At 37.8% G+C, this 13,062-nt stretch overlaps 1 protein-coding gene across 4 annotated transcripts in view; it reads right to left on the minus strand.

Moving 5' to 3' along the window:
* LOC136864010 (uro-adherence factor A) overlaps positions 1-13,062 on the minus strand; it is a 639,417-nt gene that overhangs the window by 120,586 nt on the left and 505,769 nt on the right. For all 4 annotated transcript variants that reach the window (XM_067140507.2, XM_067140506.2, XM_067140509.2 and 1 more), the window contains 2 exons: positions 12,855-13,023; positions 4,282-4,410 (listed from right to left, as the gene is read on the minus strand). In XM_067140507.2, the coding sequence (XP_066996608.2) occupies positions 4,282-4,410; positions 12,855-13,023 (298 nt within the window). The remainder of the gene's footprint in view (positions 1-4,281; positions 4,411-12,854; positions 13,024-13,062) is intronic.

Raw genomic sequence — 13,062 nt, forward strand, 5'->3', positions numbered from 1 at the left:
TGCATCGCCGCTCCCGAAGTTCCTAGTTGCTGCTTCTACGTTTTCCACAACACTGCTGATAGAAGCTCCTGGATATATTTCTCCGGTTGCTGCTATATTCTCGTCGTTGATCACTCCCGCAATTCCCCTTCCTTGGTTATCACCAAACACAGCTACCTTCGCTGATTTAGGCCTAACTGGGTCTTGAATCTGAATTCTAGGCCTAAATTTTAAACTCAGCACGGCAACGGATCGCGATGATTTGGTTTCACACGCGCGATCACTTTCTTCCAGGATTAAATTATTTAGGGCAGAAAACCTATTTCTAATGTTTATTTCCAGAAATTCAGTTGTAGATTTCTTCTTAGCCGGCCATCCACTAACTACTTGACACCACGTGCTCGAGTTTGTTACTTGTACCGGTATATCACTCGAAGAATGGTCAGTCCCAAATTCTAGCGATCGCAGTCTTTCTTTTAATTGTTGATTTTCAACTTTAAGAGTCTCATTGTCCTTTTTTAGAATGTTTATAATTTCTAATGCACTTTTATATTCCTCATCGGCTGTTTTCGGTGCTTCGTCAACGCCGTCCCAAACAACAACATTCCGAACACACTGCTCACAAATCCAGTCAACATTTTCATTAGTTTTTACGTCTCTAGGGCAATTTTCACACTTATAATGCCACCATCGATCACATGAATCACACAACATTCCATTTTTCACTAATTTTCGACATTTTCCGCACTTTTCGTCACATTTTACGGTTAATTTACTCGGAGAATAAAACACTACGTCGTCATTACCGGGCGCCAGGGGAACAGGTACATACTTACTTTTTAAACTTGAATATACTTACCTGGACCAACTGTCAGAATATTAAATTGCCAGTCCGATGGTCAATCACGAACCTGATACGGTAGCAAAAGCATTAGTGATGAACGTGATCAGTATGTTCGGGATTCCTAGTACAATTTTGATGGACATGGGAAGTAATTTCATGAGTCAAACCTTTAAGAGGTTATGTAAAATCTTAAGAACTGAAAAGGTCCATACAACGGCATTTAGGCCGCAATCGAACGGGAGTATTGAGTGATCACACCGCGTGATCATAAAATATTTGCGCCATTACGTATGTGAAGATCAAAATGACTGGGACGAATACCTACCAACAGCTACCTTTGTATACAACACTTCGACGCATAGCAATACAGGATTCACACCATATGAATTAATATTTGGGCGAAAGGCTACTATACCGGGAATTTTGCAGAGGAAACCAGAGCCAACTTAAAATGAGTACAAGGATGGAATCGAAGAACTAACCCGTGGGTTGCAAGAGAACCACAAAATTGTACGAAAAAACACAACATGAGATAACCTTTCAAGTCTGTGACAAATTGCTACTAAGAGATGAAACTTTGAGGCGTGGACGATCTAAGAAGCTCGAAAAACTCGAAAGAGGTCCCTACGAAATAGAGCAAATTGACTGTGTAAACTGTCTGTTGAAGGTTAATAAGAAGGGAAAAATAATCAAAGTACACAAAAACAGACTAAAACTACATGTGTAATGGGTCGCAGAATGAGTCAGTTGAGAATTGGCTCCAATTTAGGCCGCGGTAGGCTACGCTTCTCCCTACCTCAACGGCGCTTCGAATATAGTGATGACTGCTGGTAGGGTTAATTCGAAATACCCCGCTAAGTCAGATTTCCAGATCACGACAGAATTCCCAAATATTTTTCTCAACTAAAGATATGTCATGCAACGGAAAAGAAGCAGCAAGAAAGCAGTTTAATGAACCACTGGTCTACTGGAAGTTTGTAGTAGAGGTGAACTGTGGACTGTATGTTCCTAAAGAAATTATTCAAAGCCATGGTGCCAATAATATATCTACTGCACAAAATCTATTTTTTTCAACAGCCATTCATAAAAGAGTCTGAGAGACTGAAGGGCATGACTAATGACTAAAAGTGAACTCACATTTGCTGTTCTTAAGAATGGTTCCTCTCTCAAAGATACTTTGAACTAAAGAAACCTTCAAAGACAATTCCTGTATGGTGTCAACAGTGACCACCAACAGGTATTTTCTACACTGACCACTAGCACAATACAAAGCTTGCAAATTTTAAAATATATTGATCTAGTTACCCATACAATACATTAGTCATTATCAAAGTAACCCTGGTTATTATGCTCATACTGTCTATCATAGGCACTCTAAATGTTTTTGTAGGAAAGAAGGCATAAATAAAAGCAAAACTTGTGGGTTTATGCAACTCAATATCATGATGATAGCCACAGGATCTCCAGTTTTACATAAAATCCAAACCACTGGGATATGATTTCATTTCAAGAATTCCACATGCCATTGCCACTATCAAAGAAAGCAACATGAAATAAATATAAGAATTTAAAAGTACTTGTTATAAAAATAACTAAAGAAAGTTATTTTCTGAAGAGAGTTGTCATATTTATTAATTTATTAAAGGTGTATGTCTGTCAGATTTTGTTTGTTAAGAAACCAAATGATAAGACTCAATTATCCCACGTCTCAGCCATCAGTGTGGCTTCATTTGTTTCAGTAAAATTCTGTACCTCAGACTTCAAAATCATTAAAATCCAAGCCCAACCACAACCTAGGAACAACATTACATTGATTACCTTTTCCAACTAGTTTCATTAGCCATGTAAGTCATCTTTCCTCTTTTATTCACAATACTATGTCCTGTTACCTAAGCTTGCTTCTTTATAAACTTCATCCAACATATTCATGTCTGATTTTGTATTAATTTCTTCAACATAAATGTACTGATGCCACAATCAATAGTGCTAAGGAACAATCATTAAAATTTTCCATCAGAAGATCATGATAATTTTTATGTGTTCTATAAATTAATTTATCAGTAAATAAATTGCTCAGGAATACTTGAAAATATCAATTTTTAAGTCTCAGAAGAATCACAACGAACATTTGCAATAAACTGACAGCACATTTTCCAAAGATCAAGTGATCAAATTATAAAGGTTTCAAAGAATTTAGATAGTATTTATTACATTAAAATTCCCCATCTATAAACAAACTGAAATAAATTATGAATGTCACATAAAGGGCAGCAACAAACTCTATTGTACAATTTTTCTATATATATTTATACACACATGTAGATTAATTTAGAAGACAACACCTGTCCATTACCTGTCAGCCAAAAAAGGGTACATCATAAAATAAGAAAGTTAAACGCGAACTTACGGTTGTACATTCTCTTCAGAGGGCCAAATGCACAATAATGACAAAAAGTTAAATGAAACATCAAGAATAACAGTTCAATCTCAATTAATTAATCTCAAGTAATTGAGAGCATTCTCTGTTACCTACCATATGGTCTGTTCCAAAAGATACATAATTCTGACAACAGTCATAGCCATTGTTTTATGTACATACAGCTTAATACTGACATGAAATTAATAATTTTCTGCTGGTAGTAAAATACATTTTCTGTGCTTATCTCCAAAATCAGAAACATTCAATTCCTATCACTTTGGATAATTCCAGGAACAATAATATAAAGTAGCTTCGATTTTAATGTACACATTCTGCTGCAAGGGTTGCACAAATTAGACTAAAGTAAGCGTTGTTATTCGAAGGAAGGGAACGTGTGCATGTGTCCGTGGATGACTATGTATGTTGGGGAGAAATCTGGTATATCGGTAAGCATTAGTGTTCTGTTTGAACATGAGGAAACACAAGGAATTTCTTGAGAACTGCCTAGCAACTGTTATTCAGTTTACCGTGGCAGATGTTAGCAGAGCCGATATTTACCCTTGAATGAAGGATGTGTATGGAAATGAGTTATGACTTACAGTCTTCAGATTGTATTCAGAATTTTATCATGGATGAGTAAGGAAGCGCCAAAACCATATCGGGCACAGAGTGAAAGCCTGGTGAGAAAAAAGAAAAAATCAAGGGATGGTGGTTCGCAAGCAATGGAGATCCTGAAACACCATTGCGGAATGGTTCCACAGCCAACCACAGATGTTCGCTTGGGGCATCCGTTATGAAGTGTACTCCTGAGACACTTTAATCAGACATGTCACCCATACATCACTCGTCACTTCCCGCATATTCACATATTCCAAACAAGCCATTACAGAATCCAATGAAAGTCTCAGTTTCATTTGGACTACCCTTATATCATTTCGGAGAAGAAAAATGAGTACCTTTTTTGTAGTTGTGATACAATAATAAAATTGAACCCTAGTATAAATGTAAAAAATTACCAGTAATAAACAAGACTACATACTTCAAGAACAGCAGCCTCTTCCATCATCTGCTGCTTTAACCTTTCCAACTCCTCCCGGTGGTGCAACACTTCTTCATTTTCAGTCTCTCTGGTTTCAACGGACTGTTGTTCTGGTTGCGATACTTCAACCTAATAACAGTGAAGCTACTTATGAGCCAAGGTATACCTTAAAACTGAAGAAATCAGTAAGTAATTCACTTAAAAATAAAACGTAGGACAAGTATAGTTTGAAACGCAAACAGTAACACAGTTTTTATTTATAGAATAGTAATTACAAACATAAGGTCTTCATACTCACAAAGTGAGAAGAAAATTATTTCATAGCAGGAAAACGGGTTTCGAGTCTATTACATGAGCATGTAAACAAACTGACAAGCTAAGGTACGTTTATTTAAGCTGCTAGTACGATGTATAAGAATGAAGATATGCTAAAACAACCCCAAAATAACCTAATAAGTATACCATTAACAACTTCAGTAGTTATTGAGCAATTTCAGTTTTCCCCAAATTGTATTTGGTAAAACTCAAATAAGTAATGATATTACAACGAATAGCTTATTCTGAATGAAATAACATTCTATGGATATGGATATCAAGAAGGTAAATCTACTGTTCAAGGAATAGAATTTCTTAAACAGCATGTAATTTCAGCTTCAGGAAATAAGACTGTTGCTCAGGTGATGCTTTGTGGTTTTTAGCAAAGCTTTTGATAGTCTCCCCCATTCAGTCTTAATAGCAAACATGAATTGCTAAGGTCACTTAATCTTATTTTGTAACTTGATGTGTTATTCCACCTAATCAATACATATATTTTATACAAACAGGACTAGTTTCAACCGACTGACTCATCTTCAGCTATTCAATTAAACAAGTTGAACTTAAATACGGACACAATAATTAAATAAAATGGGGTTTGTAAACCATGAGCTAAAAGTACAGAGTTCAAAAAAATGAGGGGAACATGTTTTTGAACATATGCCATGTTTCACAAAACAATACCTCAACACCCAGGTACCGTATTTACGCGAATAATCCCCGCATATTTTTTTAAAAAATTTGAGGCACGAAATTGCGGTGCAGGTTTTATTTGCATCAAGGTTGCCAACACGCTCCTGGCTCACCTAGTTTTTGATGCTGAGTGTACAGTTATGCTTTGCGCAACCGTAGATGGAAGAAAACTGTCCCCATATGTCATTTAAATGGAAAACAATTCAGACTTTTAATTCTAAACTGACTTTACATTTATTAGTACCGTATTTTACAGAGTAAAATAAATTCAAAATTTCTCCGTGTCACGATAAACCCATCTTCCGGAATGTGCATGGGTAGCTTTCCGCACTTTCACTCACTTCGGTGTGTCTATAGTGTGTTTCATAGTCGAAAATAAGAGGGAAATCGTAATTCTTTTGTATTCAGCGTTTTAAGGAACGCCACAACATCATGTAGCAGGCAGTACGCGGAAAAGCAGAATACGGGAAAACTGGCGAGGGTTGGCATTTCTGAATTACAAGATGGCTGTTAATTCGAAATCACGTAACTGGAAGTCTGATTTCTGTATTACAAAGACTTCGAATTAACAAGGCTTTACTGCATCGCACAACTAACATCAGATTTTGCCAGTGTGTCTATTTCAAGTGTTTACATTGCACGAAAATAATTATCCACCATCGGTCGTGTTACCGTCCAGTAACAGTCTTACTAATAAAAAGTTCTTATACAGTTGTTTAACACTTGTATAGTTATACAGTGAATAAACCCTGTATACACGCTGTATATTTTTCTTACTAATAAATGTGGTATACGCATTGTATTACTATACAGCACGTATACACTCGTTCCAAGCCATGGGAAACTCTTCCTGCAGTTCACCGAGGTATTTTGCATGTTCACTGCCTTTATGATTGCTTCTGCTTGTTATCTACAAGCAAAACTTTCCGGAAAGTCGTGCAGTAGCACGGCATATCGAAAAGGCAGTGGCAACACAAAGTGAGACAGCTGGAAATTGGCTTATATTGATATGAACATTTCTTCAGCTTGTTTGTGTAATGAATGCCACGAAAGAAATGGAAGAGCTTAAGAAAAGATCAAGAACTCATAACTGGGATAGTAAGGAAAACATAAGCAATTTTAATTGAATCGGTGTGTTGAAAAGGGTATGTGTATGTTTAGTCCTCAGCCCGAAGGCTGGTTGGATCCTCAACAGCTCCGCCATCAGCTGTCATAAATGGCCTAGGCATCACTGAAGAGGCGTACTAGGGAAATGAGGAGTGAGGTAGTTTCCCGTTGCTTTCCTCACCGAGCCAGCCGTTGCTATTACATAACAGTCTGCCAAGCCCACTGAAATGCATGCAACAACTGACCCTATGAGCAACATTTTCAGACCATTCATAGCAGGGACTGGCTGCATAAGGAATGGCATTACTAGTATCACTCATACCTCAGTCACTTTCATCTTGTCAAAGCCAAGGATAAAGCTGAGACAGATCAATGTAAGTAACAATATTGCTCTAGCCCATACCAGAAGACATAGTGCACCGTAAACACAACGTCCTGCCAGCAAAGGCACAGGGTACACATTCCAAAATCCTTACTTTTCAGGAGAACGGAAAAACTGCTTTTTAGCTAAAAGAAAGGTTTTAACAGAAAAGTTTCTATTAGGCATTCATACATCATATATCTGCGTATTCAACTACAAAGTATGGAAAACATATTGGGTACGGTTTTAAAGTTGTACCATTTTTTATGTGAAGGATATGTCCCTTTTTATACTCAGATTTGAGAAAGATCTTTGTAGAGGCAGATAATGTATAATAAACTCGTAATTTCAAAAGTCTATTAACCAGTAACATTATTACACAAATATTCACCCAACCATGATTTCTTTTATAGTTATTCATTGTCATTCCGTCTCTTTAAAAGTGTTTTACTTTACGAAGATGTCTAGCCTCCATAACCCCTAAATGGTGTATGTCTTCTATGTTTAAAATATCGTGAAGATAAAAAAGTTGAAAACTAGAAAAGTGGCTGGAATTGATCAGATTTCTGGGGTTATACTAAAGACAATGGGTTGGGATATAGTACCATATCTGAAGTACTTATTTGATTATTGTTTGGTCGGAGGAGCTTTACCAGATGAATGGAGAGTTGTTATTGTAGCCCCGGTGTATAAAGGAAAGGGTGATAGACATAAAGCTGAAAATTACAGGCCAGTAAGTTTGACATGCATTGTATGTAAGCTTTGGGAAGGCATTCTTTCTGATTATATTAGACATGTTTGTGAAATTAATAACTGGTTTGATAGAAGGCAGTTCGGTTTTAGGAAAGGTTATTCCACTGAAGCTCAACTTGTAGGATTCCAGCAAGATATAACAGATATCTTGGATTCTGGAGGTCAAATGGACTGTATCGCAATTGACCTGTCTAAAGCATTTGATAGGGTAAATCATGGAAGACTACTGGCAAAAATGAGTGCAATTGGACTAGACAAAAGAGTGACTGAATGGGTTGCTGTATTTCTAGAAAACAGATCTCAGAGAATTAGAGTAGGTGAAGCTTTATCTGACCCTGTAATAATTAAGAGAGGAATTCCTGCAGGCAGTATTATCGGACCTTTATGTTTTCTTATATATATAAATGATATATGTAAAAGAGTGGAATCAGAGGTAAGGCTTTTTGCAGATGATGTTATTCTCTATAGAGTGATAAATAAGTTACAAGATTGTGAGCAACTGCAACGTGACCTCGAAAATGTTGTGAGATGGACAGCAGGCAATGGTATGTTGATAAACGGGGTTAAAAGTCAGGTTGTGAGTTTCACAAATAGGAAAAGTCCTCTCAGTTTTAATTACTGCGTTGATGGGGTGAAAGTTCCTTTTGGGGATCATTGTAGGTATCTGGGTGTTAATGTACGGAAAGATCTTCATTGGGGTAATCACATAAATGGGATTGTAAATAAAGGGTACAGATCTCTGCGCATGGTTATGAGGGTGTTTAGGGGTTATAGTAAGGATGTAAAGGAGAGAGCATATAAGTCTCTGGTAAGACCCCAACTAGAGTATGGTTCCAGTGTATGGGACTCTCACCATGATTACGTGATTCAAGAACTGGAAAAAATCTAAAGAAAAGCAGCTTGATTTGTTCTGGGTGATTTCCGACAAAAGAGTAGCGTTACAAAAATGTTACAAAGTTTGGGTTGGGAAGAATTGAGAGAAAGAAGAAGAGCTGCTCGACCTATGGGAATCAACATCTATATCATAAGTGGTATGTTCCGAGCTGTCAGCGGAGAGATGGCGTGGAATGACATTAGTAGACGAATAAGTTTGAGTGGCGTTTATAAAAGTAAGAAAGATCACAATACGAAGATAAAGTTGGAATTCAAGAGGACAAACTGGGGAAAATATTCATTTATAGGAAGGGGGGGTTAGGGACTGAATAACTTACCAAGGAAGACGTTCAATAAATTTCCAATTTCTTTGAAATCGTTTAGGGAAAGGCTAGGAAAGCAACAGATACGGAATCTGCCACCTGGGCGACTGCCCTCAATGCAGATCAGTATTCATTGATTGACAAAGTTTCATTGACTGATCAACGTTATCGTACATTCCTTGAATGTACAAGTCGAATATTTCACCATGATTTTATTACCCCAGACAGTAAATACCACGAAAATGACCTGCTCACTCGTTTCCTTCTGCTACTCGCTGTTATACAATGCTTATACAAGGGTCCTGGTCTGTATAAGCAATTCAATGAATAAGTATAACATATTTATACACAAGAGGTTTATACACGGTTTATTAGTAACTAATTTCACATAAACAATGTATAAACCTTGTATAAATGTTATACACCATTTGTTAGTAAGAATGTAAAAAGAGACCATGCGTAAGAAGTGTTTTCGACGAACATCAGAATGCGCCAGTGTATCTGTTTCAAGTGTTTACATTGCATGAAAAAAATTATCCACCACCAAGTAAAAAGCGACCGCATGTCAAGTGTTTTAGACGTGGTGTGTGATGAATTTTTAAGTAATTTACGAGAGGATTCTAGTGGTGCAAAAGACAATGAATCTTCCCACCTACAGGGAATCCAGCCTAGTGCAAGGTCAGATTAATGAAATACCTGTCACGTAAATAGGCCTACTTACTCATGGAAAACATATTTCATAGCAGTGATAATGTATTTTTATCATCTCCGGCAAAGCAGCTATATCCATAATCTTACATGTTCATATTTGCCTAAAGAACACGTGGACCTCGTGGAGTAATACTAAATGTTTGTATATGCCTACGTTGCTCTTTCGATGGAAGGAATTTTAGTTCATTTCATTTTTTTTCAAAATGAGCCTTCCTAAAATGAGGGTGCGGGCATTATTCGACGGCGAGGATTATTTGGGTAAATACGGTATATTACTAACTAAACCTTTATTCTTTACTGATGAAGTATATAAAAGAACATTGATGGATTCGCGATCACTTTAAGAACACAAACTGAAATGTCACAAATAGGAGCGAAAAAGTGATAACAGTCCTCCAGTGTGGATCTGTATCACAGTTGGAGAGCTTCAGCATGGTGTATGTCCCCCACGAGCATGTAAACAGCTTGGCACCTACGTGGCATGCTCCGTGTAAGTCGACGGAGGTCACGTTGTGGTATTAGGTCCCATCCTTCAATGAGAGCCTGTTTGAAGTCTTGGAGAATCTGTGGTGGAACAGGATGGCCACGAACACTTCTAAGCCTAACCCACACATGCTCGGTGGGATTAAGGTCGGGACTCGCTGATTGGCCATTCCATCACTTGAATGTCCAGTTCTCGCAGGACCGCTCTGGTGATGCGCGCTACACGAGTCCAGGAATTGTCATGCACGAGTACAAATTCAGGGCCAACACCATATGCAGCAACAAACACATGCTGTAGCAGTATCTGCTCGATGTACCCTGCAGCAATAAGATTACCGCGGACAACGACAAGATCCGTACGGCCATCAATACTGATGCCACCCCACACCATCACAGAATCTTTGCTGGACAACATTTGGCATGTATTGCTCACCACGGCATCTCCATACACGTTGACATCCATCACGCTGTGTCCGAGGAAATCTGGACTCTTCTGTGAACAACACAGCTCTCCATTGGCAGAGTTGCCAGTTGACGTGGGTACGGGCAAACAGAAGGCGAGCTGCTATTTGCTTTATAGCTTATAAATCTCATATTTATTCCGTATTGGCTCAGCACAACTAAGGTTAAGTTATGAGTAGGTTCCCACCTTCCAATACTTATCAATTTCTATATAATAGGCTTATTAATTACATAATATAAACCATATAATCTCTAGTACATGTTTCGTTCCGATTATGGAACATCTTCAGCTAAAATTTGATAAAATGGCAAGACAATTAAAATACATTGATGTTGTGATGATACAAAAGCTAAAAGATATGATAAAATGGCTCGAAGATTAAAAACATATGATAATGATGATGAGATAAAGTTCATTCATGTTGGTTAAAAATTCAACAAGTCAGTGTTGAATTGTTGAATTTTTAACCAACATGAATGAACTTTATCTCATCATCATTATCATATGTTTTTAATCTTCGAGCCATTTTATCATATCTTTTAGCTTTTGTATCATCACAACATCAATGTATTTTAATTGTCTTGCCATTTTATCAAATTTTAGCTGAAGATGTTCCATAATCGGAACGAAACATGTACTAGAGATTATATGGTTTATATTATGTAATTAATAAGCCTATTATATAGAAATTGATAAGTATTGGAAGGTGGGAACCTACTCATACCTTAACCTTAGTTATTTGCTTTATGTCGCACTGACACAGATAGGTCTTATGGCGGCGATGGGACAGGAATAGCCTAGGAATAGGAAGGAAGTGGCTGTGGCCTTAAGGTACAGCCCCAGCAATTGCCAGGTGTGAAAATGGGAAACCACAGAAAACTACCTTCAGGGCTGCCGACAGTGGGGTTCGAACCCACTGTCTCCCAGATGCGAGCTCACAGCTGTGCACCCCTAAATGCACGGCCAACTCGCCCGGGTGAAGGAGAGCTGCGCGATGTTGCTGCGTTAAGTGGGGCACTTGAACAGGACGTCTGGGTCGTAAGGACACTTCTCTTAACCTCTTCCTTACTGTCTGGTCAGACACCGTGACTCCAGTGACCCTCCTGATGTGTTGTTGCAGTTCTCTAGCAGTTGCTGAATGACACCACAACACACAGATGGTCAGAAATCGGTCATCCTGTGGGGTTGCAATGCGTCCACGACCTTGTCCAACCCTCATTGTGAACTGGCCTGTCTCGTAGCGATTCCACAAGCGTTGAATAACTGACGGAGAGACATTGAGATCCACAGAAACACGACGAAAAGTCCACCCTTCCTGGATCAAAGTGATGGCCCTTGCGACTTGAACCTCTTTAAGATGACTCGTGTAATGTGCTGGTTGATGTACAATGTGCTCAAATGACAGCAGTAGTCTGTGAACCTCACAACACATGGACGCACCGCCATTCACTTTGTTTTGAGGGGTCACCTGACAGTTTAAGGCATTGCTACGCCTACAGATGGAGTATAACTTCGATTTGACATACCCCGAGTAGCTAAGGGCTGAAGGTATGCTGCACGACCATTGGAACCCCATCTGCCAAATTAATGTTCACATACCAGAAGTTACAAAAATGTTCCCCAAATGTTTTTGAACTGTGCATAAATACATTGTAAAACACTTTAGTCCACAATAAAATACTTGAATTTTCACTTGACACTAGTCTTCTGAAATAATGAGAATAGACTAACTTTAAAAACTTGATAGGAATGTTCCAATTGTGTACAGGTTGCATTATACAAATTAACAAAGTTCTAAAATATTAAAAACATTGACATTGATTAGTAAACATTTTTCCTCTTTTTCTTTTTAGATTTCCCCATTTAACGCCCTTAAGGACGGATGCAAACTTTAAGAACATTGGGATATCCTTAAAATATTTCATCTTCGATTATTGATAGTTTTGGCTACGTAGATGTTTCATGACCTGCATACATCCGATTCATACTATAGATCATCATCAATAGACAACATGTTACTCTCATATGACTCGGTGTGTTTCAGATGAACTAATATCTTAATGGTAAAATTTAAAATAATCCTTTCGTCCGTCCATCCGTCCACCCACCCTTCTACCCATTTTCATAATAAACAACAAAGAGAGTTAATGTGCAAAGGTCAGTGCAGACTTACACACTGAACCAGTCTAGCACTGTAATTTACAAATACAATAATTCTCAAACAGAAAGGCTGATACTTGACACCTACATTTAGCAATAATCTTGAAAGTGCCCATGAAATGCTTGAGAAAACAGGTGCCCAAAAATATGAAAAAGGTTTTCTTTACCCTAATATAAACTGAGAAAAACAGGTGATGGTATGAATTATGAGAATAAATAGGACATATATCATTGTCCAATTAACTTATAAACTCAGTATATAAACTGATTAGGTATGACACAGATTTTCAATGTAATTACCAACTGAAGTAGAAAGTACACTACTACATACCATCTCTTCCTTCTTAACTGGAAATAGCTCCTTTGGAACAGATGAAGCAGAGCGTCTGTTCATAACTTCTTGATCTCGTTTCTTTGGTGTAGGTGTAACGGATATAAGTTTCTCTACTAATTGAAGAGCTTTACTGCCACCAGTTGCAGCCACAGAAGAAATCTGCTCTCTATGAAAAAAAAGTGATTACAAATTCCATTCAGACTGT

This window comes from Anabrus simplex, chromosome 2, assembly GCF_040414725.1.
Source record: "Anabrus simplex isolate iqAnaSimp1 chromosome 2, ASM4041472v1, whole genome shotgun sequence".
NCBI classification, from domain to species: Eukaryota; Metazoa; Arthropoda; class Insecta; order Orthoptera; family Tettigoniidae; genus Anabrus; species Anabrus simplex.